This window comes from Macaca fascicularis, chromosome 16, assembly GCF_037993035.2.
Source record: "Macaca fascicularis isolate 582-1 chromosome 16, T2T-MFA8v1.1".
Taxonomy (NCBI): Eukaryota; Metazoa; Chordata; class Mammalia; order Primates; family Cercopithecidae; genus Macaca; species Macaca fascicularis.
This window is the reverse complement of record NC_088390.1, coordinates 57,789,371-57,815,765: the sequence shown is the minus strand read 5'-3', so window position 1 is coordinate 57,815,765 and position 26,395 is coordinate 57,789,371. Positions and strand designations below refer to the sequence as shown.

At 47.6% G+C, this 26,395-nt stretch overlaps 1 protein-coding gene across 2 annotated transcripts; it reads left to right on the top strand.

Moving 5' to 3' along the window:
* Nucleotides 1–5,520: 5,520 nt before the first annotated feature.
* On the top strand, nt 5,521–25,913 carry UBE2Z (ubiquitin conjugating enzyme E2 Z). Of its 2 annotated transcripts, XR_012425699.1 has the most exons (8): nt 5,521–5,934; nt 7,935–8,007; nt 10,222–10,409; nt 13,753–13,864; nt 17,025–17,198; nt 18,516–18,628; nt 20,894–20,984; nt 23,835–25,913. XR_012425699.1 is itself a non-coding variant. In XM_045374956.3 (7 exons), the coding sequence occupies exons 1-7, from the start codon at nt 5,618–5,620 to the stop codon at nt 24,003–24,005; spliced, it is 1,065 nt and encodes a 354-aa protein (XP_045230891.1). In that variant the 5' UTR covers nt 5,521–5,617; the 3' UTR covers nt 24,006–25,913. The 2 variants fall into 2 exon arrangements, 1 of the variants encoding a protein (XP_045230891.1); XM_045374956.3 differs by lacking the exon at nt 17,025–17,198.
* The last annotated feature ends 482 nt before the right edge of the window (nt 25,914–26,395 follow it).

Sequence of the window (26,395 nt, the reverse complement as noted above, 5' to 3'; positions counted from 1 at the left end):
ACTGAATGTCAGGTCCAAGTGACAGAAAGATAGGTGCCCCCATGCTTCTTGCCCAGAAGGAGGAGGTCATATCTAGTGGCCAGAGGGATGGGTAAAAAACCATTAAAATAAAAAGTAGCGCATGCTATAATAAAGGTATGAGTAATCAGCCATGAGAACCAGAGGAGGGAGTAATTAAAAATAAAAATAATAATAATAATAATATGCCTGGAAGTGTGTTTAGCAGCAAAAGTAATATTATAGCCAGCCTTGAAGAATGAGTATAAATAATAAGAGTTAATAATTATTGCTGGGCACGGTGACTCAAGCCTGTAATCCCAGCACTTTGGGAGGCCAAGATGGGCAGATCACGAGGTCAGGAGATCGAGACCATCCTGGCTAACATGGTGAAACCCCGTCTCTACTAAAAAATACAAAAAACTAGCCGGGCGAGGTGGCAGGCGCCTATAGTCCCAGCTACTCGGGAGGCTGAGGCAGGAGAATGGCGTAAACCCCGGAGGCGGAGCTTGCAGTGGGCTGAGATCCGGCCACTGCACTCCATCCAGCCTGGGCGACAGAGCGAGACTCCGTCTCAAAAAAAAAAAAAAAAAAAAAAAAAGTTAATTATTGAACATTTCCAGTGACCAGGCATTTTATACATTCATTATCACATGATCTTAGTAGCTACTATTATTTTCTCAATTTTGCTGATGAAGAGCAGAGGTTCATAGAGGTTAAACAACTAGGATTTCCCTACCTAGGATATGGTAGAGGTAAAGAGTATTCCGGCGGGGAGTGGTGGCTTATGCCTGTAATGCCAGCACTTTGAGAGGCCAAGGCGGGTGGATCACCTCAGGTCAGGAGTTCGAGACCAGGCTGACCACCATGGAGACACCCCATCTCTACTGAAAATACAAAATTAGCCAGGCGTGGTGGTGTATGACTGTAATCCCAGCTACTTGGGAGGCTGAGGCAGGAGAATCGCTTGAACCCGGGAGGCAGAGGTTGCAGTGAGCTGATATCGCACCATTGCACTCCATCCTGGGCAACAAGAGTGAAACTCCGTCCCGTCTCAAAAAAAAAAAAAAAAAAAAAAAGAGTATTCCAAGTAGGAAAAATGAGCAAAGGCTTGGAGTGGGGAGAAGATACACTGGCAAGTGAGGTGCCAATTATTCGTACAGTCCTTGCCACTTTACAAAAGCTTCTGGAAATGTCATACATAATCCTCAGGGAAACCTCGAGAGGTAGGAGTTTTCACTATTCTATATTGCAAATTATAGGCTGCAAAAATAGGCTTCAAAGAAGGTAAGAGATGCAGATTAAAAACCTGAACCTCCATCTGAATCTAAAGTAAGGGCTTTCTGTTCATTGCCCCATCACTACCAGACCTTGTACTGGAAAATAATGGTCCAGTGGTGAGACACACTGAGAATCCCCTCACCCCATGAGCCACCTCTGGGCCTCTGCATTCTGTAGCTATAGAGGAGCTATGGAACAGTGTTTTTCTTTGTACAAGGTTACCAAGCAAACTCACCTTTGACCACCTTACTGAATAAATAATAATCAAGCAAAATTCTGGAGTCTTTTTTATTTTATTTTATTTTTTTTTTTGAGACAGTCTCCCTCTGTTGCCCAGGCTGGAATGCAGTGGCGTGTTGCCTCCCCGGCTCAAGCGCTTCTCCTGCCTCAGCCTCCCAAGTAGCTGGGATTACAGGTACCTGCCACCACACCCAGCTAATTTTTGTATTTTTAGTAGAGATGGAGTTTCACCATGTTGGCCAGGCTGGTATCAAACTCCTGACCTCAAGTGATCCGCACGCCTCAGCTTCCCAGAGTGCTGGGATTACAGGCAGGAGCCACCACACCCAGCTGGCAACCACTGTTAATGTTTTCTTGCGTATCCCTTTTTTTTTTTTTTTTTTTTTTTTGAGACAGTCTCACTCTGTCGCCCAGGCTGGAGTGAAATGGCACGATCTCGGCTCACTGCAACCTCTGTCTTCCGGGTTCAAGCAATTCTCCTGCCTCAGCAGGAGTAGCTGGGATTACAGGTGCCGCCATGACCAGCTAATTTTTGTATGTTTAGTTTAGACGAGGTTTCACCATGTTGGCTAGGCTGTTCTCGGACTCCTGACCTCAGGTGATCCGCCCATCTCAGCCTCCCAAAGTACGGGGAGCACAGGCATGAGCCACTGCTCCCGGCCTTGTGTATCCTTTTATAGATATTCTGGCATCTTTATTATGCTGATAAAACACTATACCAACAAAACGCAAAATCTGCATAATATACTATATTGATTCATTTCACTTCATGTGGTGCCTAAGTTGTGCCATGCCCTGTGCTGGATTCACATAAAATACATTGTCTAGAGCCCCAAGGGTGTACACGTTGTGTATGTATGTCTGTTAAGAGGGAGTGTGGGTAGCTTACGCCTGTAATCCCAGCACTTTGGGAGGCTAAGGCGGGGGTGAATCACTTGAGATCAGGAGTTCGAGACCAGCATGACCAACGGGGTGAAACCCGGTCTCTATTAAAAATACAAAAATCAGGCCGGGTGCGGCGGCTCACGCCTGTAATCTCAGCACTTTGGGAGGCCGAGGCAGGTGGATCACCTGAGGTCGGGAATTCAAGACCAGCCTGACCAACATGGAAAAACCCCACCTCTACTAAAAATACAAAATTAGCTGAGAGTGGTGGCACAAGCCTGTAATCCCAGCTACTCAGGAGGTTGAGGCAGGAGAATCGCTTGAACCCAGGAGGCAGAGGTTGCGGTGATCCGAGATTGTGCCATTGCACTCCAGCCTGGGTAAAAAAGAGCGAAACTCCGTCTCAAAGTAAATAAATAAATAAAATAAATAAAAATACAAAAATCAGCTGGGCATGGTGGCCCACACTTTACAAAAGCTTCTGGAAATGCCACACTTAATCCTCAGGGAAACCTTGAGAGGTAGGAATTACTGAAAATACAAAATTAGCCAGACGTGGTGTAGTCTCAGGAGTCTGAGGCACAAGTATCCTTTGAACCTGGGAGGCAGGGTTGCAGTGAGCTGAGATCAGGCCACCGCACTCCGGTCTGAGTGACAGAGCAAGCCTCCCTCTCAAGGGGGGGGAAGAGGGGGTAGGGGCAACAGGTAGCAAGGGACCATAATTAGTACAAGGTAAAATACAAGTGTGGGAGTGTCACGTAGTGGTTAGTACTTGTTCTCAGAAGTCAGATTTGGTTTACGGTTCCAATTATGCGACTTGCTCTCAGTGTGACCCCATGTAATTCACTGAACCCGTGTAAGCCTATTTTTCCATCTATCAGACCAGATTAATAATAGTACCTACAGCCAGGCACGGTGGCTCATGCCTGTAATCCCAGCACTTTGGGAGGTCAAGGCGGGGGGATCACAAGGTCAGGAGATCGAGACCATCCTAACACAGTGAAACCCCATCTCTACTAAAAATATAAAAAACTAGCTGGGTGTGGTGGGGGGCAGCCTGTCGTCCCAGCTACTTGGGAGGCAAGGGCAGGAGAATGGCATAAACCCAGGAGGCGGAGTTTGCAGTCAGCCGAGATCGCGCCACTGCACTCCAGCCTGGGGGATGGAGAGAGACTCCAACTCAATAAAAATAATAATAATAATAATAATAGTACCTACTACTTCACTGAGTGTTGAGAGGAATAAAGCCAAAGTATACAAAGTGCCTGCCACATATTGAACTCTCAATAAATGTCTGCTAGAGGTTGCAGTGAGCCGAGATCAGGCCACTGCACTCCAGCCTGGGCGACAGAGTGAGGCTCTGTCTCGAAAAAATAAAATAAAATAAATAAATAAATGTCTGCTAAAAAAAATAATTTTTAGGCCAAACACGGTGGCTCATGCTTGTAATCCCCAGCACTTTGGGAGGACGAGGCAGGAGGATTGCTTGACCCCAGAAGTTCGAGACCAACCTGGGCAACATGGTGAAACTTTGCCTCTACAGAAAAATACAAAAATTAGCCGGGCACAGTGGCACATGCCTGTATCCCAGCTACTCGGAGGGCTGAGGCGGGGGTTGCAGTGAGTTGTGATCACACCACTGCACTCCATCCTGGGTGAGAGTGGGACCCTGTCTCAAAACAAATCAATTTTTAACTCTCCATAAATGTTGGTCATTATCCTTCAGGTCTGCATTCCACCACTGTAAATTCATTAAACTCTAAAAGCCAGGAAAGGTCTGGTGGGTGGATGACTTCTATTATCTCAGCACTTTGGGAGGCCCAGGAGGGTGGATCACTTGATCCAACTGCAACAGGAGTTGGAGACCTTCCTGGCCAACACGGTGAGACCTTGCCTCTACTAAAAAAAAAATACAAAAAATTAGCCAGGTGTAGAGGCATGCCTGTAATCTCAGCGACTGGGGAGGCTGAGGCAGGAGAATCGCTTGAACCCCGGAGGCGGAGATTGCAGTGAGCCAAGATTGCGCCATTGCACTCCAGCCTGGGTGACAAGAACGAGATTCCCTCTTAAAAAAAAAAAAAAAAAGGCTCTAAAGCCAGACTTATTATTATTTTTTTTTGTTTTGAGTCTCTTTCACCCAGGCTGGAGTGCAGTGGCACGATCTCGGCTCACTGCAATCTCCGCCTCCCAGGTTCAAGTGATTCTCCTGCCTAAGCCTCCTGAGTACCTGGGATTACAGGTGCGCACCACCACGCCCGGTTAATTTTTGTATTTTTAATAGAGACGGGACTTCACCATGTTGGTCAGGGTGGTCTCGAACTCCTGACCTCGTGATTCGCCCACCTTGGCCTCCCAAAATGCTGGGATTACAGGCGTGAGCCACCGAGCCTGGCCGATTATTTTTCACTTTAAACATCTCAGGAAAGACCCAAAGAATCCTCAGGGTTTACACTCACAGTCCCTTGATTCCTGTATATTCCAAGATTTGTGGGGAGAAAAGGTACCAAGCTTGGAGTCAGGAGGCCTGATTTTTCTTCCTTTCACCAAGCTTCTCTAGTTCTGTTTCATTATCCCTATGACAACGACTAGCAACAGTGACTGGCATTTAGTAGGCCCTTCATAAATATATGTTGAATAAAGTCTAAAAGAGGTAGCTTTTCAATCCAAGTTGAGTCCTTTCTTGGTCCTGTTGCAGGCAAGGGCAATGGTATCCTGCCCTGGGTGCACAAAGATGCAGGGAGGATCAATCGCAGAGCCTTTACCAGAGAAGGGGCCCAAAGCGAGTCAACCTCTCTACTGAGCTTCCCACGAGGATGCTGGATCCCCAATCCCAACCATGGACACGTCTGACGGTCTCCGCCGTTAACGGGAATGATATGGCCCTTCCTCCCCCACTCCCCCTTCTCTTCTCCCCTTTCAACACTTGAATTGGGCTCTCCCGCTCCTTCCGCACAGCGCAGGACCCACACCAGCCCAAAACCTTCGCGGCCTGCTAGTTCCCACCCCTCCCGTCCTGGAGGACCGTAGGTGGACGCTCTTGCAGAGCGCCTCTCGCTGGTTGGGGCGAGGGTGGGCGGAGCCAGCACCGTCTGGGCTGTGGAAGCGGAGGGTGGGGACACTCTGGCCCGGTTCTCGGTGGTGCGGGAGCTGGCGCTAGCAGCGGCCGCTCTGGTCGGCGGACGTGCTGCCGAGTAGTCCCGGAAGCGAAGCAGCGATGGCGGAGAGTCCGACTGAGGAGGCGGCGACGGCGGGCGCCGGGGCGGCTGGCCCCGGGGCGAGCGGCGTTGCTGGTGTTGTTGGCGTTAGCGGCAGCGGCGGCGGGTTCGGGCCGCCTTTCCTGCCGGATGTGTGGGCGGCGGCAGCGGCAGCGGGCGGGGCCGGGAGCCCGGGGAGCGGCCTGGCTCCGCTGCCCGGGCTCCCGCCCTCGGCCGCTGCCCACGGGGCCGCGCTGCTTAGCCACTGGGACCCCACGCTCAGCTCCGACTGGGACGGCGAGCGCACCGCGCCGCAGTGTCTACTCCGGATCAAGCGGTGAGCCGGGGTTTTTCCTCCCCCAGCCCCGAGCTCCGGGGCTCGACCTTCCCCGCCCCCCACCCTCTCCCACTACAACTCACCCCCCACCCGCTGCGCTGCCCTCGCGGCGGCCCACCTCCACGGCCCAAATCTTGCCAGCTCCGGGCGTCGGGATCCAAGTCCCTTCTACCCCCACCCCCAGCCCCACAAGCACCAACCCTCGCCTCGTGTGCCCAGATCCGACCCCGCCCCTCGACAACCTCCCGTGAGCCCTCCGTCTTCATTCCGGCCACCTTCCCCCAACCCTCCCACCTCCGGGTGGAAACCCGACCCTTTCGCGCTTCAGTAACACCCCCTCCCGCCTTCGGCGCCGCCCCTATTTCCCCTTCCCCACCCCAACCTTGCTAGATGCTGCCCGCAGGCCCCACCCATCGGTCCCCTGTCTTCTCTGGAGCCCCGTTCCTAACACAGACGAACTTACCTTCCTTTGCCCTGCCTCTGACTCGAGCCAGCCTTTGTTTTTATCCTCCGTTTTCCTCAGATTCCCTCCACACAGTCCTTTCCCCAGGTCTAGATCGCCTACCTCACCCGAATCTTTCCTTGAACCCCTTTTCCACTGTCCCAAAGCTGTCCACTCTTACGCCTCTTCCAGAAACACAGGCTACCTCCCCCCCACTTCCCCAGTGCCACTCTGGATTGTAGTATCCCACTCAGGAGCTTCTTTCTTGTATTTTCCCTCCCCCCACTCCCCACCCTTCCTGGATCATCTGTTTTACTTTTATGAAGCAAATATACTCAATTCAAATATAGGAACAAAGGCCTAAGTCCTTTCTGTGCTTATTTCTTGGGTGACTGATTTTAGATCCTATCATTTAGTGGATAATGTTTTCCAAAAGCACGTAGAATAGTACCTATCGCATAAGAAAAGGGCAGTACTCTTTAGCTGCTGTTAATCCTGAAACATTAGACTTCTCCCCATGCCCCCATCACAAGCATCTTCATTTAGGTGTTATTCCCCATGTTCCACGTCCTTTCACATGTCACTGTGTCTACTTTTCAAGGTTGTAATAAAAATTAATACAATGTGTGTAAAGTACCTGGCACAGTGCCTGACACAGGAGGTGAACTCTGGAGGGGTTGCCACCTCTTACTGAAACTCAGCACTCAACTCTTTTCCTCCTTCAGCTATTTCAGTCATCCAATTAGCTGACATACCTTTGAGTTTGGCCAATACTTCTTTTCTCTGCTCTGTCGGCTATTTGCCCTTTTTATGTCCCTACCCACCCTAGCAAGTCCCTAGACTTTTCCCCACCTGGAATTTTTTCTTTAGCCCCTTACTCTCAACTGATCCATTCCAGTTGGTGAGATATGACTCAGAAATCTTCTCATCTCCTATAGAAGTCCACATGTCATCTTCCAGATGGGAGATTCTCAGCGCTTTCTGAGGGTGCCTCCCCAGCCTGAAGAGATCTCTACCCTTAGTCCCCTGAGCAAGAAGACCACCATGATAGTCTTACTCCCTGCTGGCTGGCTTGCTTCATACAATCCCTTTACCAACAAGGGTCCACTGTATAGTTTATAGAATTAGTTTTTTAGTGGAGTTGATGATGCCTTTCCAGTTACTAAAAAATCTTCATTTAGCATTCAGCTGTAGTACCTGAGAATCATGGAGGTGGGGAGTGAATGAATTGCCATGTGGGAGGAAGTGAGAGTAAGTGGAAAGTGGCTCTTCCAGGCTGACATTTGATGCCATTGGGATCTCTGATTTTTTTTTTCCCCTCTCCCTCCCCTCCCCCTGAGGAAACAATGTCCTTTTGATAATAATTTGCTCTCTGCCTGCCTGAGAAGTACTCAGCTGGGATTTCTCAGCCAACAAGACAGTACAAACACTTGCGGTACCAAGCACCACTTTCTCAAACCCTGGCCTCATTGAGGTGATAACAACTGTCCCGCTCAAGGGATTCCCCCTTTCCCCACCTTCCTCACTCCTTCCCCCACCTCCTCTTGGTGTTATACAGGGATATCATGTCCATTTATAAGGAGCCTCCTCCAGGAATGTTCGTTGTACCTGATACCGTTGACATGACTAAGGTATGTAACTTGATGGGAGTTTGGGGGTTTTTGGGAAATCGGGGGCCATAAGGTTGGAAAAGCCTAAAAGAGATTATTCAGCTCACCTCTCTGATTACACAGATGAAGAAATCAAGACCCCAGGAGAGTAAATGGCTTGTCCAAGGTCACATAGTGAGGTGGAGCAGCGCTTTGAAGAGGTGTCTGTTATTAGTGTACCCCATAGGTACTGATTGGCTTGGAAAATCCCAGTTCATGTCTGTTGTCGCAGCTTGACTATAGGGCTCTCTTTCACTCTCAAAAGTGCTCCTGTTTGGATAATAAATTATATAGTCACCTTATCCATTGTACTACCCAGCTCTTCCCCCATCCCGTTACTCTTGACGTTAACTATGGTACTATAAATCAGATGTAGGGAAGGTTGAGATAGGGCAAGCTTGACTGAAGTGTTTGTGGTTAAAGGACTTTTTTCAGGATCCTGTCCTTACTGGTTGCATTTAAATATGCTTTCCACCCCAAAGACTATACCTCTCTTGTCCTCCACACAGAGAGAAAGCTTACTACATAATGTCACATTTCTCTGGCATAGATACCTAGGCTTCTCTGTCACTGAGTGCTCTACCCACAGAAGTGCAGTTGCACTTAAACTGATGTTGAAAGAAACCAGATTTCCTAAACCTAATGCCGTTTAACTAAAACACATAGTTTTCTTATGGTAAATTTCTTACAGTAAAAATTCAGATTTTGAGGCCGGGCGCGGTGGCTCAAGCCTGTAATCCCAGCACTTTGGGAGGCCGAGACGGGCGGATCACAAGGTCAGGAGATCGAGACCATCCTGGCTAACACGGCGAAACCCCGTCTCTACTAAAAACACAAAAAATTAGCCAGACGAGGTGGCGGCACCTGTGGTCCCAGCTACTCAGGAGGCTGAGGCAGGAGAATGGCGGGAACCCGGGAGGCAGAGCTTGCAGTGAGCTGAGATCCGGCCACTGCACTCCAGCCTGGGCGACAGAGCGAGACTCCGTCTCAAAAAAAAAAAAAAAAAATTCAGATTTTGTATTGTTGGTATATCTTTTTTTGTTGTTTTAAATAGATTTCCCTTCATACTTATTTTTTTCTTTTTATGTGGTTGGAAATGTTTTTCCTGGGACATCTTGTCCTCTGTCAAGTACCTGGGATCCCAGAGTTGATGCCATGTTGAGACCGGTTGAGTTTACTATTCCAAATGACTGAGAACCAGAATATGACCTAGGGTCTTGCCAGGAGGGCAAGGTGGGAACTATAGACTTTGGATTGCCACATCCTTTTCCTTTTGCTATTCGAATTCTTAGCAGACCTAAATGCTTAGGAGCCTTTGTAGAAGAAGAAATATAACTGAATCAGTTCAGGTTTTCCTCCCTTCAGGGAGGGAAATCCTGTTCTAGAATTATGGTTTGAGGGGGAAGAGAATTGTGTCATTTTTCAGGGCAGCTGATTTTTTTTTTTTTTTTAACCAACAGTATTGGGGAAGGTTCTGGGGATGGTCTAATGGCTCTGAGTGGACCCTGAGTCTTGTGCTGCCTGAGCCACATCCTCCACAATAGGTTTGATCCTCTGCAGAGGAAGCAAGCAGATATCCTAGGCATCCATCACACCCCCTAACTCTACTCTGTTAGTGGCATAGGGCTGTGGCCTCCAATCCCTTTTCTCGTTTCCTTTCATCATACTTTCCCTTCGTGCCACATAAATGTAGGTTGGGGTTGCATCATATGCATGTTTGGCCTGAGCAAATCCAAACATATATTCAGTCAAAATCTGTGTTGATTTCTTAAAATTAAAAATGCTAGGATTATATTTTATAGATAAGCATATTATATTTTTGCACAGTGGTGTTTTATCCATTATATGTAACACTGATCAGGGAGGTCTGCACACACACACAAAAAACATGCTTTAAGAGAGTTTTAAGGGATACTTGAGTGATTTTGACTAGGTTCAGTTTTTGCCTTGGGCTCTAACTTTAGAAGTAACCCCTGAGTAAGATGTCATTCCACTGTAATGAGATTTCTTAAAATTCCAAACCTATACATATTAGTATGAGTGAATACAGGATGTTCCTTCTGCATGGTGAGGATGTAGAACATGTGTACCAGATTATGGGCTCTGCTTCTGGTGTGGGTAGTAGGTGGAGGGTAGCCAGAAGGGGTTGGGGTGGGTCGTCACCTCACAATTTTGAGATGGGGTTTTATTTTGCAGATTCATGCATTGATCACAGGCCCATTTGACACTCCTTATGAAGGGGGTTTCTTCCTGTTCGTGTTTCGGTGTCCGCCCGACTATCCCATCCACCCACCTCGGGTCAAACTGATGACAACGGGCAATAACACAGTGAGGTTTAACCCCAACTTCTACCGCAATGGGAAAGTCTGCTTGAGTATTCTAGGGTAAGAGGAGACTTTTAAGTAGCCAAGTCGGTTGTTAGCAGATAATTACTCTAGGTCAGCCTTTATCAACCGGAGTCCCTCGTCTGAACTACAGAATACAGAAAATGATTGAGTGACTCTTCTCAAATCTCCTCAGGATGGTATGTGACTAGTATCATTCTAGATGCAGAGGGGAGAAGTTAATTTATTACAGTGGAAACCTTTGAGAAGTGGTTCTCTTAAGAGAGTGGCCCCGAGCATCTGGGAACTTGTAGCCGAGCACTTTCTGGGACCCTACATTAGACCTGCAAAAGAAATTCTGGGGTTGGGGCCAAAAATCTGGTTTTTTTGGTGGTTGTTTTTTGTTTGTTTGTTTTGAGACGGAGTCTTGCTCTGTCACCAGACTGGGGTGCAAGTGGTGCGATCTCGGCTCACTGCAACCTCCGCCTCCCAGATTCAAGCGATTCTCCTGCCTCGGTCTCCCGAGTAGCTGGGGCTGCAGGTGTGTGCCACCACACCCAGCTAATTTTTTGTATTTTTAGTAGAGACGGGGTTTCACCATGTTGGCCAGGATGGTCTCGATCTCTTGACCTCATCATCCACTCACTTCGGCCTCCCAAAGTGCTGGGGTTACAGGCGTGAGCCACCACGCCCGGCCCAGTAATCTGTTTTTTACAAGCTCTCCAGATGATTGTGGTGCATACTCCAGTTTCAGAACCACTCTCCTGGGGTGTTAAGGCCTTATTTTCTCTCCTGAACAGGTTGAGAAAGGCTGCAGGTCTGTGCCATTCAAGATTTGGGGTATCTTAATTTGAGTCTCACAATAAGTTGCTTTGAAGACATTGGCGGCGGCGGCGGTGGTGGTGGTGGTGGTGGTGGTGGTGATCATCATTACGATTTCGGTTTTTTTTTGTTTCTTTGTTTTTTTTTGTTTTTTTTTTTGTTTTCGGTAGAGGCAGGTGTCTCACTGTGTTGCCCAGGCTGGTCTTGAATTCTTGTCCTCAAGCAGTCCTCCTGTTGTGGCTCCCAAAGCACTGGGGTTACAGGCATGAGCCTCCATGCTTGACCTGATTATAATATTTTAACAATGACAAATGTCTGAGATTAGAAATCTTTTTTTTTTTTTTTTGAGACGGAGTCTTGCTGTGTCCCCCAGGCTGGAGTACACTGGCACAATCTTGGCTCACTGCAAGCTCCGCCTCCCGGGTTCCTGCCATTCTCCTGCCTCAGCCTCCCCAGTAGCTGGGACTACAGGTGCCTGCCACCGTGCCCGGCTAATTTTTTGTATTTTTAGTAGAGATGGGGTTTCACTGTGTTAGCCAGGATGGTCTCGATCTCCTGACCTTGTGATCCACCTACCTCGGCCTCCCAGTGGAAATCATATTATATATGAAATGAGTTTCTAGTGCATCTTCTTTCTGGATGCTTCTGAGGTTTTGCTTCATAGAGTTCCCATTTTAGTTGCCTTTGGGGTCTGAAAACTCAGTGTGGACATGTCTTCTAGCATATTTTGGATTGGTCTTTTTATAGTGGTCTGAACTTCTCTGGGGCAGAGAACACGTGCAGGTTGAAGTTGAGAAAGTACCCCCAAACTGATGATTCTGTTTTCCTGCTATCCAACATGTTTCCAGGTTTGTGTGAGGGAAGGGCAGCGTTTGAAATAAACTTAGAGACATGATTCATTTTTCTAGAACTTGCTCAGACCCAGGGATATGTTCTGCTGTGATTTTGGCAGTGAAGAAGTCCTTTAAAGGAGGCTGTCCTTAAAGAAGTACTTCATCTTGTTAGGGTACTTAATTAATTGTCTTTGCTGGTAGGCTAAAACCCATGATGGTAAAGAAATTTAGTCATTGCTTCTGTATGAAGTTTGTTCATGAAAGCATGTCTCAGAGTAGGCTCTCCCTCATTGGGTCAATATAAAACTTTTGAGATACCAACGACAGGACAGTGGGGTAAAAGTAGTAGAAGTGTGTTAGGTAGACAAGGAAAAGCTGTCCTGAAATTGAAAATTTGCCGTAAAAAATCACAGAGTAGAAAATTCAGCCGGGTGTGGTGGCTCACACCTGTAATCCCCGCACTTTGGGAGGCCGAGGCGCGTGGATCACCTGAGGTCAGGAGTTTGAGACCAGCCTGGCCTGGCGAAACCCTGTCTCTACTAAAAATACAAAAATTAGCCAGGCATGGTGGCGCGTGCCTCTAGTCCCAGCTACTCGGGAGGCTGAGGCATGAGAATTGCTTGAATCTGGGAGGCAGAGGTTGCAGTGAGCCAAGATCACGCCACTGCACTCCAGCCTGGGTGACAGAGGGAGACTTTGTCTCAAAAAAAGAAAGAAAAGAAAATTCTTAGGTGTTCCTAGTTGACTGTATTAGCTTTATCAGCCTTGTTTTTTTTTCCCCCTCTCTACCTAGAAAACAATGTTGGGCTGACTCACTGACTAAATAAATTTAATGAGAGTTGACACTGTTGTAAAGCTTCAGAGAGGGGTAGGTCTAGAGTTTCTGGGGAAGCAAAGCTGAAAAGAGAGAAGACTTAAGAGCAGCCCCCAGTGAAGCTACCATTAGGCATTACTCACTTGGGCTTTCCTCAGGTACCGCAGGGAAAGGGAAGTGGGCAATCAACTTGAACAAGCCAGTCCTGGCTTAGGTTGTGTTTGGCTTCCAGCTCCAGTGCCATCTCTTCAATTAATTGAGCTAAAAATAAATGTCATTAACATCCAAGCTGCCCACTCCCCCAATACTTGGTTGGGTTTATGAAAGAGAGGAGCAATTTTGGTATTCGATGTTTTCCATATATTATTTTCACACCTTCCACTGTCTGGAAGCACTCTCTTCCTGTCCTTAGGTAGAGTTATGTAGTCTTAAGAGAATTTGACAGTCCTTGGGGGTTTGATACAAAACTGGATCCCCAATAGCCCCACCACATGGCCTCTAACCAGATGACTTCAGTCACCTGTTTGCCTCTATGTTCAACTTCTCTCTCCCCTCACTAACTCCATCACCACCCATAAACGAGCTCTTTGAGATCCACAGAGATTAACATTTAGACAACTTTTGGAGCTGATTGCTTACCTAATTTCTTTTGTTTTGATTGTCATAACTGTTTCTAGTACAAAGAAAATCCCTTCAAAGTTACTAGCTTGCTTTTACCTATTCTTTTGCCCCCCTTGATATGAGGATTAGGCAATTGACTGATTTCTGCTGAAATCAGAACATGAGCATGAGACAGAGGCTGGGAAATTCCAGAGTATTAATAGTGAAAGAGAAACTTATGGTGAGTCACTTATGGTGGTATTGCCAGGCCCCAGGGTACTTGTTCCCTGTTCTTTCTCTGCCTCACCCTCCCTTCCTTCTGATGTGTTTACAGTACATGGACTGGACCTGCCTGGAGCCCAGCCCAGAGCATCTCCTCCGTGCTCATCTCTATCCAGTCCCTGATGACTGAGAACCCCTATCACAATGAGCCTGGCTTTGAACAGGTAAGGCCAGGTGAGCCTGGCTCTGGGGAGTAGACTAGTGTTTTTGGTTGGTTGGTTGGTAATGTTTTTTTTGTTTTGTTTTTTGTTTGTTTGTTTTTTCTGAGACAGAGTCTTGCTCTGTCACCTAGGCTGGAGTGCAGTGGTGCAATCTCGGCTCACTGCAAGCTCCACCTCCCGGGTTCAAGCCATTCTGTCTCAGCCTCCCAAATAGCTGGGAGTACAGGCGTGCACCACCACGCCTGGCTAGTTTTTGTATTTTTAGTAGAGACAGGGTTTTACCATATTGGCCAGGCTGGCCTCAAACTCCTACCCTGGTGATCTGCCTGCCTCGGCCTCCCAAAGTGCTGGGATTATAGATGTGAGCCACCATGCCCGGCCAGAATAGTGTTTTAAGAGATCTGCTTGGGAGGTTTTTTTGTTTTGTTTTGGACCTAGCACAACCCCATGTACTACAGTTGTTGCTATAGGAAAAAAAAGGGAATTGACATGTGTTTTTTAGTAATGAAATTTTTTGCCAGCTATGGTGGCTCACGCCTGTAATCCTAGCACTTTGGGAGGCTGAGGCAGGCAGATGGATCACCTGAGGTCAGCAGTTTGAGACCAGCCTGGCCAACCTGGTAAAACCTCATCTCTACTAAAAATTAACTGGTCAGAAGTTTGAGACCAGCCTGGCCAACATGGTGAAAACCTGTTTCTACTAAAAATACAATAAATTAGCTGGGCGTGGTCACTTGAACCCTGGAGGCAGAGGTTGCAGTGAGCTGAGATCACGCCATTGCACTCTAGCCTGGGCGACAAGCAAAACTCCGTCCTCCCTGCCCCCCAAAAATAATAATAATGAAATTTTTTATTTGTGAGAGTTACAATAAATATGTGGCTTGGATTCCTTTACAACATGGAAGTCAATGGACTCAATTGGAAATTAATTCTGAGCCTGCTTTGGGGGTTGTGGCATCTAGTGGGTTCTATGTGCCTGTATCCTCAGCATCCCCTGAAGTTGCTCTATAGGGACTACTGTTCAGCCAGCTGTTCTTCTGGAGTTATGAAGGACTGTTGCCTGCAGAGCCAAAGGTGTCATTAGGAGTCCTGGGAAAGACTTTTTGAGTTAACAGTGCCAATGAGAAGGTGGAGAAAACTCACATTTTTCCAAGAGCATGCTCTGTGCTGGACACTCCTGAGTTTTTTTTATGTAATTTCTTGTTTAACCTTCATACTATGTGAGGTTAAATATTGTTATTCCCATTTTCAAGTGAAATAATGTTGCCTCAGAGAGGTTAATTAACTTTCACAAGGCCACAGTTCAAGATAGGACCCCAGACTTACATTGGAGCCCAAGTTCTCCCACTATTCTGATGTGCCTTCCTGAATTATGAGCACGGGAAAAAGTTCCAGTGATAGTCCCAAAAGAAAATGATTCCAGATAGGTGATTAGAACAGCTTAATTGATTGATGTATTTATTTTTTGAGACAGAGTTTTATTCTTGTTACCCAGGCTGGAGTGTAATGGTGCATTCTCGGCTCATAGCAACCTCTGCCTCCCAGGTTCAAGTGATTCTTCTGCCTCAGCCGCCCGAGTAGCTGAGATTACAGGCACGCACCACCATGCCTGACTAATTTTTTGTATTTGTAGTAGAGAAGGGTTTTCACCATGTTGGCCAGGCTGGTCTCGAATTCCTGACCTCAGGTGATCCACTTGCCTTGGCCTCTGAAAGTGCTGGGATTACAGGTGTGAGCAACCATGCCTGGCCAGCTTAATTTATTTTTAAACTACTACAGATGACACCAACTTTGATTATTTCTCTATAGACCTGAACAAAGGATAACAAAATACCTTTCAAAAATGAAAAAAAAAATTTTTTTTGAGACGGAGTCACTCCGTCGTTCAGGCTGGAGTGCAGTGGCTTGATCTTGGCTCCACCTCCCAGGATCAAGCAGTTCTCCCACAGCCTCCCGAGGAGCTAGGACTACAGGCACACACCACCACGCCTGGCTAATTTTTGTATTTTTAGTAGAAATGGCGTTTCACCGTGTTGGCCGGGCTGGTCTCGAACTCCTGACCTTAGGTGATCAGCCTGCCTCAGCGTCACAAAGTGGTGGGATCACAGGCGTGAACCACCGAGTCTGGCTTCAAAAGTTAACTAAAATTATTCCCTAATCCATCCTTTCTCCAAACAGTCATTTCAGGAGGAGATTCTAATTGAAATAGACCTCATTAGCAGGAGCTGATTTGTAGGTCTTATCTTTTTTTTTTTTTTGGAGGCAGACTCTCATTCTGTCACCCAGGCTGGAGTGCAGTGGTGTGATCTCAGCTCAGTGCAACCTCTGCCTCCCAGGTTCAAGCGATTGTAGTGCCTCAGCCTTCCTAAAGTAGCTGGGATTACAGGCACACACCACAACGCCTGGCTGATTTTTGTATTTGTAGTAGAGATGGGGTTTCGCCATGTTGGCCCGGCTTGTCTTGAACTCCTGGCCTCAAGCAGTCTGCCCACGTCAGTCTCCCAAAGTGCTGGGATTACGGGTGTGAGCCACCATGCCCAGCCTTGTGTTTTTTATTTTTTACTTCTACAATGACTTGCAGTTGTTTTTATTTTATTTTTTATTTTATTTATTTATTTACAGGCACGCACCACCACGCCCAGCTAATTTTTATATTTTTAGTAGAGACGGGGTTTCACTATTTTGGCCAGGCTGGTCTCCAATTCCTGACCTCGTGATCCACCTGCCTCAGCTTCCCAAAGTGCTGGGATTACAGGTGTGAGCTACCGCGCCTGGCCCATCAGCTGCTTTTATCAGAGGCCACGGCTCTAATTGACTGGGGTTGGTGGTAAGAGAAGAGCACAGGAAAAAGTAAAGAGGAGGCTGTACTCCCCTTCCATTCACACCATAGTGAGATCCTGTTTATATTGGCTTTCTAGACCAAAGTTGAAGTTTATCTTTTGAAAGTTTTAAGTTCTGCTTCTGCTAGATTTATTTCTAATTTTACTATTTCTTTGAGACAAAGTCTTGCTCTGTCACCCAGGCTGGAGTACAGTGGCACAGTCATAGCTCACTGAAGCCTCGAACTCCTGGGCTCTAGCCATCCTCTCGCCTCAGCCTCCTGAGTAGCTGGGACGACAGGTGCACATCACCAATGCCCAGCTAATTTTTGTATTTTTTATAGAGACGGGATCTCACCATGTTGCCGATGCTGATCCTGAACTTCTGAACTCAAGCAATCCGCCTGCATCGGCTTCCCAAAGTGTCGGAAGTACAGGCATGAGCCGTCGGGCCCAGCCCTACTTCTGATTTATAATAATTGGTTCAATGATGGTGGGACCCTAGAGACATATAACAGGTAAAGGGGTTAATCAGGAAGCATCCTTTACTTGTTGGTGCCTAAAGGTTTTCCACGCTGAGACTCTTCACTTCATTTATACCTTTTTGTCCCACCATCATTCTTTCTTTCTTTTTTTTTTCTCCCCCTAAAAAGACAAGTGTTTCCCAGCCTGGGCAACCTAGTGAGACCTTGTCTCTACTGAAAAAATTAAAAAAAAAAATAGCTGGGCATTATGACATGCACCTTGAGTCCCAGCTACTTGGGAAGCTGAGGAGAGGAACATCGCTTGAGCCCAGGAATTCAAGGCAGCAGTAACCTCTGATCATGCCTACCACTTTCCAGCCTGGACGACAAAGCAAGAGCCCGCCTCTTAAAAATTTGTAAAATAAAAGACAAATAAGCTGGGTGCGGTGGCTCATACCTGTAACCCCAGCACTTTGGGAGGCGGGTGGATTACCTGAGGTCAGGCGTTCAGGACCAGCCTGGCCAACATGGTGAAACCCCGTCTCTACTAAAAAATAAAAAATTAGGCGGGCATGGTAGCGGGCACCTACAATCCCACCTACTTGGAAGGCTGAGACAGGAAAATTGCTGGAACCCAGGAGGCAGAGGTTGCAGTGAGCTGAGATCGTGCCATTGCACTCCAACCTGGGCGACAAGCAAAACTCAAAAAACAAATAAATAATAAAAAATACAAACTTGGGACCCGCTGTGGTGACTAATGTCTTTAGTCCCAGCTACTCAGGAGGCCAAAGTGGGAGGATTGCTAGAGCCCAGGAGTTCGAGGATCCCTAGATCCCAGGAGGTCAAGGCTGCAGTTAGCTATGATTGTGCCACTGCATTCCAGCCTGGGCAACAGCAAAGACCCTGTCTCCAAAAAGAAAAACTGAAAAAACAGGATCTTACTTTGTTGTCTAGGCTGAACCCAAACTCCTGGGCTCAAGTGATCCTCACACCTCAGCTTCCTGAGTAGCTGGGACTACTGGTGCATGCCACAAGGCTTAGCAACCCTACCATCATTCTTATGTTTGGTTATTTCCCTCGTAATCTTTACTTGATAGGCCTTTCACTTGACATTCAGGAAAATGATGTGGATCTAGTTTGCTGGTTATAGGCCAAATGACCTGCAACCTGATGGTATATTTGGAGGGTGGTGGGGTGAATGGTGTCAAAAATAAAGGTGTGGTTGCTCTTCATGGATCTGCCATACAGTGGGAAAGGTATTTTTTAGTTTGTATGACTGGCTTGCATACCCCATACTAATCTTGAAGTCTCTTCCCATTGCCTTTCTTTTTGCTTAAATTTTGGGATACTCTGGCATCTGTTACATTACAGGAGAGACATCCAGGAGACAGCAAAAACTATAATGAATGTATCCGGCACGAGACCATCAGAGTTGCAGTCTGTGACATGATGGAAGGAAAGTGTCCCTGTCCTGAACCCCTACGGTATGTGTCAAGAGGGCTTGCTTGGTATTATTCCTTTGGGGCACTTGGGTAGTTGACACCTTTGAGGAACTTTGGGGCAGAGACAGTGTTGGGCACCAGAGGGAGATAGAGAAGAAGGAAAGATGTGGTTCCTGCTTTTAAAGAACAAGCTGCTGAGGGTTACCCAAGAGAAAGTTCAGAGAGCTACTGTGTTGGAGAACGCCAAGCCTTTGGGAGAGGCAGTCCACACCCTCAGGGAGTTTCCAGTTTGATGAAGGCTTGGATGTACTTTTTTCCAGCCAAATGTGTAGAGCACTTCATAATAAACTCATTTCTTAGTGCTGAAGTTTATTTTTATTATTATTTATTTATTTATTTATTTATTTTGAGATGGAATCCCGCTGTGTCGCCCAGGCTGGAGTGCAGTGGCCGGATCTCAGCTCACTGCAAGCTCCGCCTCCCGAGTTTACGCCATTCTCCTGCCTCAGCCTCCCGAGTAGCTGGGACTACAGGTGCCCGCCACCTCGCCTGGCTAGTTTTTTGTGTTTTTTAGTAGAGATGGGGTTTCACCGTGTTAGCCAGGATGGTCTCGATCTTCTGCCCTCGTGATCCGCCCGTCTCGGCCTCCCAAAGTGCTGGGATTACAGGCTTCAGCCACTGCGCCCGGCCTGAAGTTTAAGTGCCAAAACTGGATGAGCAATGTCAGGGTTAGATAAATAAATTTCTAGGAGAATTTTGAGTAAGGTTTGCGATTAGGGATGGCCTATGAAAAACAATTGAGGTGAAGCAAGTCATGAGTTGAAGTTGGGATTCAAATGGTGAGTACTGGCCTGGTGGTGGCTCACGCCTGTAATCCTAGTGCTTGGGAGGCTGAGGCGGGAGGATCACTTGAGCCCAGGAGTTCGAGACCATCCTAGGCAACATAGAGAGACCCCATCTCTACAAAAATTTTTAAATTAGCCAGGTGTAATGGCATGCTCCTGCAGTCACAGCCACTCAGGAGGCTGAGGTGGGAGGATTGCTTGAGCCTAGGAGGTTGAGATTGCAGTGAGCTGTGATCACACCACTGCACTCCAGCCTGGGTAACAGCAAGACCCTGCCTGAAAAAGAAAACAAATGATGAGTATTTACAGTCACTCTCATAATTCCCAACGTGTCGGGGAAGTCAACCACGGGCAATTAGATGTTCCTTTTTCCATTTTACATTTAAAGATCCTTGTAGAGGCGGGGCACAGTGTCTCATGCCTGTAATCCCAGCACTTTGGCAGGCCAAGGAGGGCAGATCACGAGGTCAGGAGTTCAACACCAGCCTGACCAACATGCTGAAACCCCATCTTTGCTAAAAATACAAAAATTACCTGGGTGTGTTGGCACGCACCTGTAATCCCAGCTACTCAGGAGGCTGAGGTGTGAGAATCACTTGAACCCGGGAGGCGGAGGTTGCGGTGAGCCAAGATTGTGCCACTGCACTCCAGCCTGGGCAAAAGAGCGAGACTCAGTCTCAAAAAACTTAAAAAATAAAAAATAAAATAGCCGGGCGCGGTGGCTCAAGCCTGTAATCCCAGCACTGTGGGAGGCCGAGATGGGCGGATCACGAGGTCAGGAGATCGAGACCATCCTGGCTAACACGGTGAAACCCCGTCTCTACTAAAAAACACAAAAAACTAGCCGGGCGCGGTGGCGGGCGCCTGTAGTCCCAGCTACTCCGGAGGCTGAGGCAGGAGAATGGCGTGAACCCGGGAGGCGGAGCTTGCAGTGAGCTGAGATCCGGCCACTGCACTCCAGCCTGGGCGGCAGAGCGAGACTCCGTCTCAAAAAAAAAAATAAAATAAAATAAAATAAAAAGATCTTTGTAGAAAACAGATTTGGACTTGGGAATGGTAGGTGTTTAATTTGACATTAAGGTTAGGTAAGGAGGCTAGGCATGGTGGTTCACACCTGTAATCCCAGCACTTTGGGAGGCAACGCAGGCGGATCACTTGAGGTCAGGAGTTCCTGACCAGCCTGACCAACATGGTGAAACCCCATCTCTACTAAAAACAAAAATTAGCCAGGCGTGATGGCACATGTCTGTAATCCCTGCTACTCAGGAGGCTGAGGCAGGAGAATTGCATGAACGCGAGAGGCAGAGGTCATAGGGAGCTGAGATTGCGCCACTGCACTCCAGCCTGGGTGACAGAGCAAGACTCCATCCGGGAAAAAAAAAAACAAAACAAAACGGTTAGGTGAGGAAGGGGTGATCTGTACCCCTAGGTTTCTGACTTAACTTTTCTGCTTGTTTTCCAGAGGGGTGATGGAAAAGTCCTTTCTGGAGTATTATGACTTCTATGAGGTGGCCTGCAAAGATCGCCTGCACCTTCAAGGCCAAACTATGCAGGTAATACAACCCCTGCTGCTAATTGTAGAAGCCCTACAGCTGGCCATTGTTCATTTGCCTCTACTGGCAAAAGTGTGCTTTTGCTTCCAATAAGAACTCAGAATTTGGGCTTGTTTTAAGGAAGGAGGCTATCGTTGACCAAACTGTAGATAAGACAGTCAGGTGCGGTGGCTCATGCCTGTACTCTCAGCACTTTGGGAGGCAAAGGTGGGCAGATCTCTCGAGGCCAGTAGTACAAGACCAGCCTGGCCAACATGGTGAAACCCCATCTCTACTAAAAAGACAAAAATTACCCAGTCTTGATGGCTCATGCCTGTAATCCCAGCTACTTGGGAAGCTGAGGGATGAGAAATGCTTAAACCTGGGAGGCAGAGGTTGCAGTAAACTGAGATTGCACTACTGCACTCCAACCTGAGCAGCAGGACAAGATTTTTGTCTGCAAAAACAACCACAACAAAAACACATTATTGATAGACTAATGTAAACTTTACCACCTGGTTGGTAAGAGGATGAGAATTCTCCTGTCCTGGAGAATCAGTTCTGTGTATTTGGATCATCTTACTGGTGGTCTTGCTTAGAAATGGGAGACTTGTGGGGCCCAGCACAGTGGCTCACACCTGTAATCCCAGTACTTTGGTAGGCCGAGGCAGACAGATCACTTGAGGTCAAGAGTTTGAGACCAGCCTGGCCAACATGGTGAAATCCTGCCTCTACTAAAAATAGAATAAGCCAGATGTGGTGGTTCGTGCCTGTAATCCCAGCTACTTGGGAGGTTGAGGCACAAGAATTGTTTGAACCCAGGAGGCGGAGGTTGCAGTGAGCCGAGATCACGTTGTTGCACTCCAGCCTTGGCAATAGAGCCAGACTTCACCTCAAAAAAAAAAAAAAATGGGTAACTTGGATAATTGACTTAAGATTTCTTAAGGCTCTCTCCAGCTCTCGTACTATGTCTATTCACCCACCCAACACCAACAGCAGTAGGAGGAGATGACTTATTCTCTCCAGTGCTACTTATAAATGGTAGTTTTCCCTTCCTTCCTTCAAGGACTTTCCACCCACCTGTCTCATTTAAGCACAAAGTGCAGGGCTGGCTTAGGACTAAGTTGTCTCCTAAAGCCTTTTTGAGAGTATATCAATGACATATGTCCTAGTTTGTTCCCCATCAGGAATTCTAATTGCTGGTATCCAACAGCATTAGCGATACCAGTGTGTAAAGGAAAAACAACTGGTGATGAGGGATGGGAAGGGGGACAGCATCTGGGCAGAAGGAGAATTAGAGGAGTTGGAGCCACGGATGAAAGAAGATTTGTAGAATTGACAGCTTCATAGATAAATGTGGAGCTCAGTCATGAGGGAGTTAACTTTCATGAATGAGAAGTGCAGGCTGTAGTCCCAGTGACTGTGACTAGCACCCACTGCCATCCCACTCAGGATGAGGGTAATGTGTGGGTAGAAGTGTGGAAGGAGTTCTTGTGAGAGAAGCAAACAATGTGAGAGGGAAAGTTGTGTACCTTTTGGGGGCTGTTGCACTACTTTGCTGCCTAAGTCCCTATATAGTATTTTAAACTTTTTTATACCATCCACTCAAGTAGTTGTTTTTGAGACTTTGGGGACAATTAAACCTTTCTGTAAAATGTTTAGGGATCTTTGATCTAGAATGAGAAGGACTAAGATCAAGGCTAGGTGGCCCTGGAGCAATGCCCAGAAACCTGGACAGGAATGGAGTGACAAGTCCCTGGGGAGGAGTACAGGTGCTTATCTGAAAGTCAGAACTCTTGAGTTCTAGACCTGCCTGTGACCTTAGAAAAGCAAATTGCCATTTTTGAGTACAGAGAATAAAGGGCAACTTTTAGCCAGGCGCGGTGGCTCACGCCTGTAATCCCAGCACTTTGGGAGGCTGAGGCGGGCGGATCACAAGGTCAGGAGATCGAGACCACGGTGAAACCCCGTCTCTACTAAAAATACAAAAAATTAGACGGGCGCGGTGGCGGGCGCCTGTAGTCCCAGCTACTCAGGAGCCTGAGGCAGGAGAATGGCGTGAACCCGGGAGGCGGAGCTTGCAGTGAGCCGAGATCGCGCCACTGCACTCCAACCTGGGCGACAGAGCGAGACTCCGTCTCAAAAAAAAAATAAAAAAATAAAAAAATAAAAAATAAAGGGCAACTTTTACTTTGTGTGGTTTTTATGAGGTTAATTAAAAACATAGGTATACTTTATAATTCTGGTCTTGAATTTCTCTTCCCTATCTATCTCACCCTTACTGTCCCTTCTTCCGGATATTGGTTTGCTTTTGAGGAATACCAATACATATTCACTCTAGCCCAAGCTACACCTATTTGGGGCAGTAAGGGTGTCTTTTTTTTTTTTTTTTTTTTTTTTGGAGACAGTTTCAGTCTTGTTGCCCAGGCTGGAGTGTAATGGTGCGATCTTGATCTCAGCTCACTGCAACCTCCGCCTCCCAGGTTCCAGTGATTCTCCTGCCTCAGCCTCCCGAGTAGCTGGAATTACAGGCGTGCGTCACCATGCCCGGCTAATTTTGTATTTTTAGTAGAGACGGGGTTTCACCTTGTTGTTCAGACTGGTCTCAAACTCCCAACCTCAGGGGAGCCGCCCTCCTCGGCCTCCCAAAGTGCTGGCATTACAGGCATGAGCCACGGCGCCTGGCCTAGGTGTCGTATTTTTAAGCAAAGGTTATTTTGCCTGCTGTTCGGGACTACCTATGCTGTTAGGCCTTCCTGCTCCCATGGCTTAGAAGTTGAGCTTGCATTTCACATGAACCCGAAGCTGCTTTCTCTAGGATCAGCCACCCAGACTTGAATCTTCCATCCCCTTGTCTCCTTTCCCCCATAGGACCCTTTTGGAGAGAAGCGGGGCCACTTTGACTACCAGTCCCTCTTGATGCGCCTGGGACTGATTCGTCAGAAAGTGCTGGAGAGGCTCCATAATGAGAATGCAGAAATGGACTCTGATAGCAGCTCATCTGGGACAGAGACAGACCTTCACGGGAGCCTGAGGGTTTAGACCCTGCTCCCATCTCCCCTTTCCCCCCAACTCAAGAGTCCCAGCAGAATTCCTTCCCCCCACCCCAGGGATGGAGAGGCACTGTGTATCTCCCTCCAGACTCGAAGTCATCCTGCAAGATGGCGAGAACCAAGCAAGCTCGGATCCCAGGGTGTGGGAGTGGGGGGCCTGTTCCCGGTCTGACCTCCTTGGCACTGGAGCATCTGGGGCGACGTTCATCTGTTCATCCCATATCAGGGGCCAAGGTACCTTTACAGGAGCACCTAGAGCGAGGGCCTCTGGCAAAAACAAAACAACCAACACACCTCTCCACAGGGCCAGCTCCTTAGGGATAAGTAGAAGACGGAAATTGCAGTTCCAAGAGGGATTGTGCCCAAATGATTTATGGGGATACCTGGAAGGGAGCTTGGGGTGGGGGCTGTCTGTGACACTTAAGCAGTCTGGGTGGTTGTCTATTTGTCTGTCTTCAGTCTTGAAGCAGGGCTTCCCAATGCCCTTTTCCTCCCTGCCTGCCTTCCCCCATTATTTCCCACAGGCCAGCATAATTTTGTTTTTCCTAATTTATAGTCACTGTTCTAGACAGACCAAAGAGAAGGAACAGTGGTGGAGTCTAGGCTGCTGATCAGTAAGCTTTACCTAGCACCTGAGCACCTTTCTCCCCTCCCCCCTTTCCTCACCCTTTTCTAGATGTAAGACAGAAGGTAAATGTGACTGGGACTTAACCAAGGTCTTGGTAAAGCCTGCATAGGCACCGTAAGAAGCTGAAAATACTGTTTGTTCCCACAATCACTGATTTGAAAAGTTCCCGGCACAGGCAGCTGCTGTGTATATGGGATTAGAGCCACTACATAGAATAGTCTTACAGATTTTCATAAATACTAGTCACAATGAGGGTATTTCTTTTGAGGGTGGAATAAGTGGGAGACTGATGCTAGTCATTGTATTTTGTTGGGCTGTCCTTGTGTATTTTCACCCCAGCCTGTAGTCCTCCTCACTTCAACCCCAGGGATTTGTGGGGAGCAAGGGTAGCCAATGGCAGAGGGGATTGGGGCTGGGGCTCTGGAGGCTCCTCCCCTTCTTTCTCCTTCCGCCTCCCCTGTGCCCCCAGCTGCTCTTGTCACTGACTCTGATGGGTGTTTGCCTGGCTGTGTTGCTTCTCTGTATTTAGCTGCAGTGATCCTTTAGCTGGTTGGCTCAGAAAAAAATGTGCTTTAGGTGCCCTGTAATCCTGGGCATCAAGGGAATCCATCCTTCCCCTTTTTGATATGTTCTCCCCATACTTCCAGATTTATTGTTATGGCTCCCAGTGGGTATTGGCAATTCTTGTGATACAGGGCCTCAGTCAGTGTCCAGCCATGCATAAGGGAGAGGATAGTGTGTACCTGCCCTGCCCGCTGCTATGAAAGTCTCTGGCTTGTGGATCATGGGACTCCCCTTGGAGGATCTGTGCAAAGCGGGGCTGGGCAAAAAGGAGAATGTCCTACTTGGGAGGGCAGGAAGCAAAGGAACTGGACAGGGATTGGTGGGCTTGGGGAACGGAAGTTTATCTTGGATACCCATGAAGAGGCTGGGTCTCTTAACATGAAGATTGAAAAGGGACCCTGCTTCCAATTTCCCTCTTCCATTCCTCGAGCTACTCCAGGGCTTAGAAAAATGCCCTTGGTCTGTGGGTCCAGTGTTGTCTGTCATCCATTTAAGTGTTCCCACTTTCAAGCGACAATCCTCTCCTTGGCCCTGCCATAGGGCAGAGCATGTCTGGCATAGCAGCCTGACTTGTATGCCCTAACCTTGAGTTGAGGAAATATATGCACAGGAGTCAAAGAGATGTCTTTATATCTGACTGTACATAAATGAAGTTTTCTTTTTTTTTTTTTTTTCCTTTTTGGTGCAATAAAGTTTGTTTTGGCAGAAGGAGGAAGTGCCTGTGGGCATGGGAGGGCTTGTGTAAAGGAGTGGGATCATCTTGTTAACTACACCTCACCTAGGCCTGGAACTGTTAGGGAGAAGGAAAGTGCTGTGAATTGTCTGGAAGCCAAAGACTTGCATAACATGGTGGAAGGGCGGGGCCGGGTGGGGAGAGCAGGACAAGTTTTCTCATTGGAAATGGGGTTCATTTTTTAAGGCTCTGGCAGTCAGTGACATCTTAGTTTCAGCGGCTTCCAAAGACCTATTCCAGAACTTGGAGTGAGCATGTCCTACAAGGATAGGCAGAGGTAGAGATGGGCCCAGGCTATATCCTGCTAAAGGAAGGGTCTCAGTATGGAAAAACCATTGAGTTTTCAGATTTCCAGTACAGTAGTACTTTTTAAGGATCTTAGCCTTTAGACTAACGACTTTGGGAGCCTTAAACAACTCTGGCCTCTTCTCTCATCACTTCTACTTGCTGTAGG

Coding starts and splice junctions, on each gene's coding strand:
- UBE2Z (XM_045374956.3), top strand. CDS start 5,618: ATGGCGGAGAGTCCGACTGAGGAGGCGGCGACGGCGGGCGCCGGGGCG. Junction 5,935..7,934: donor TGTCTACTCCGGATCAAGCG/GTGAGCCGGGGT, acceptor GGTGTTATACAG/GGATATCATGTCCATTTATA. Junction 10,410..13,752: donor GTCTGCTTGAGTATTCTAGG/GTAAGAGGAGAC, acceptor ATGTGTTTACAG/TACATGGACTGGACCTGCCT.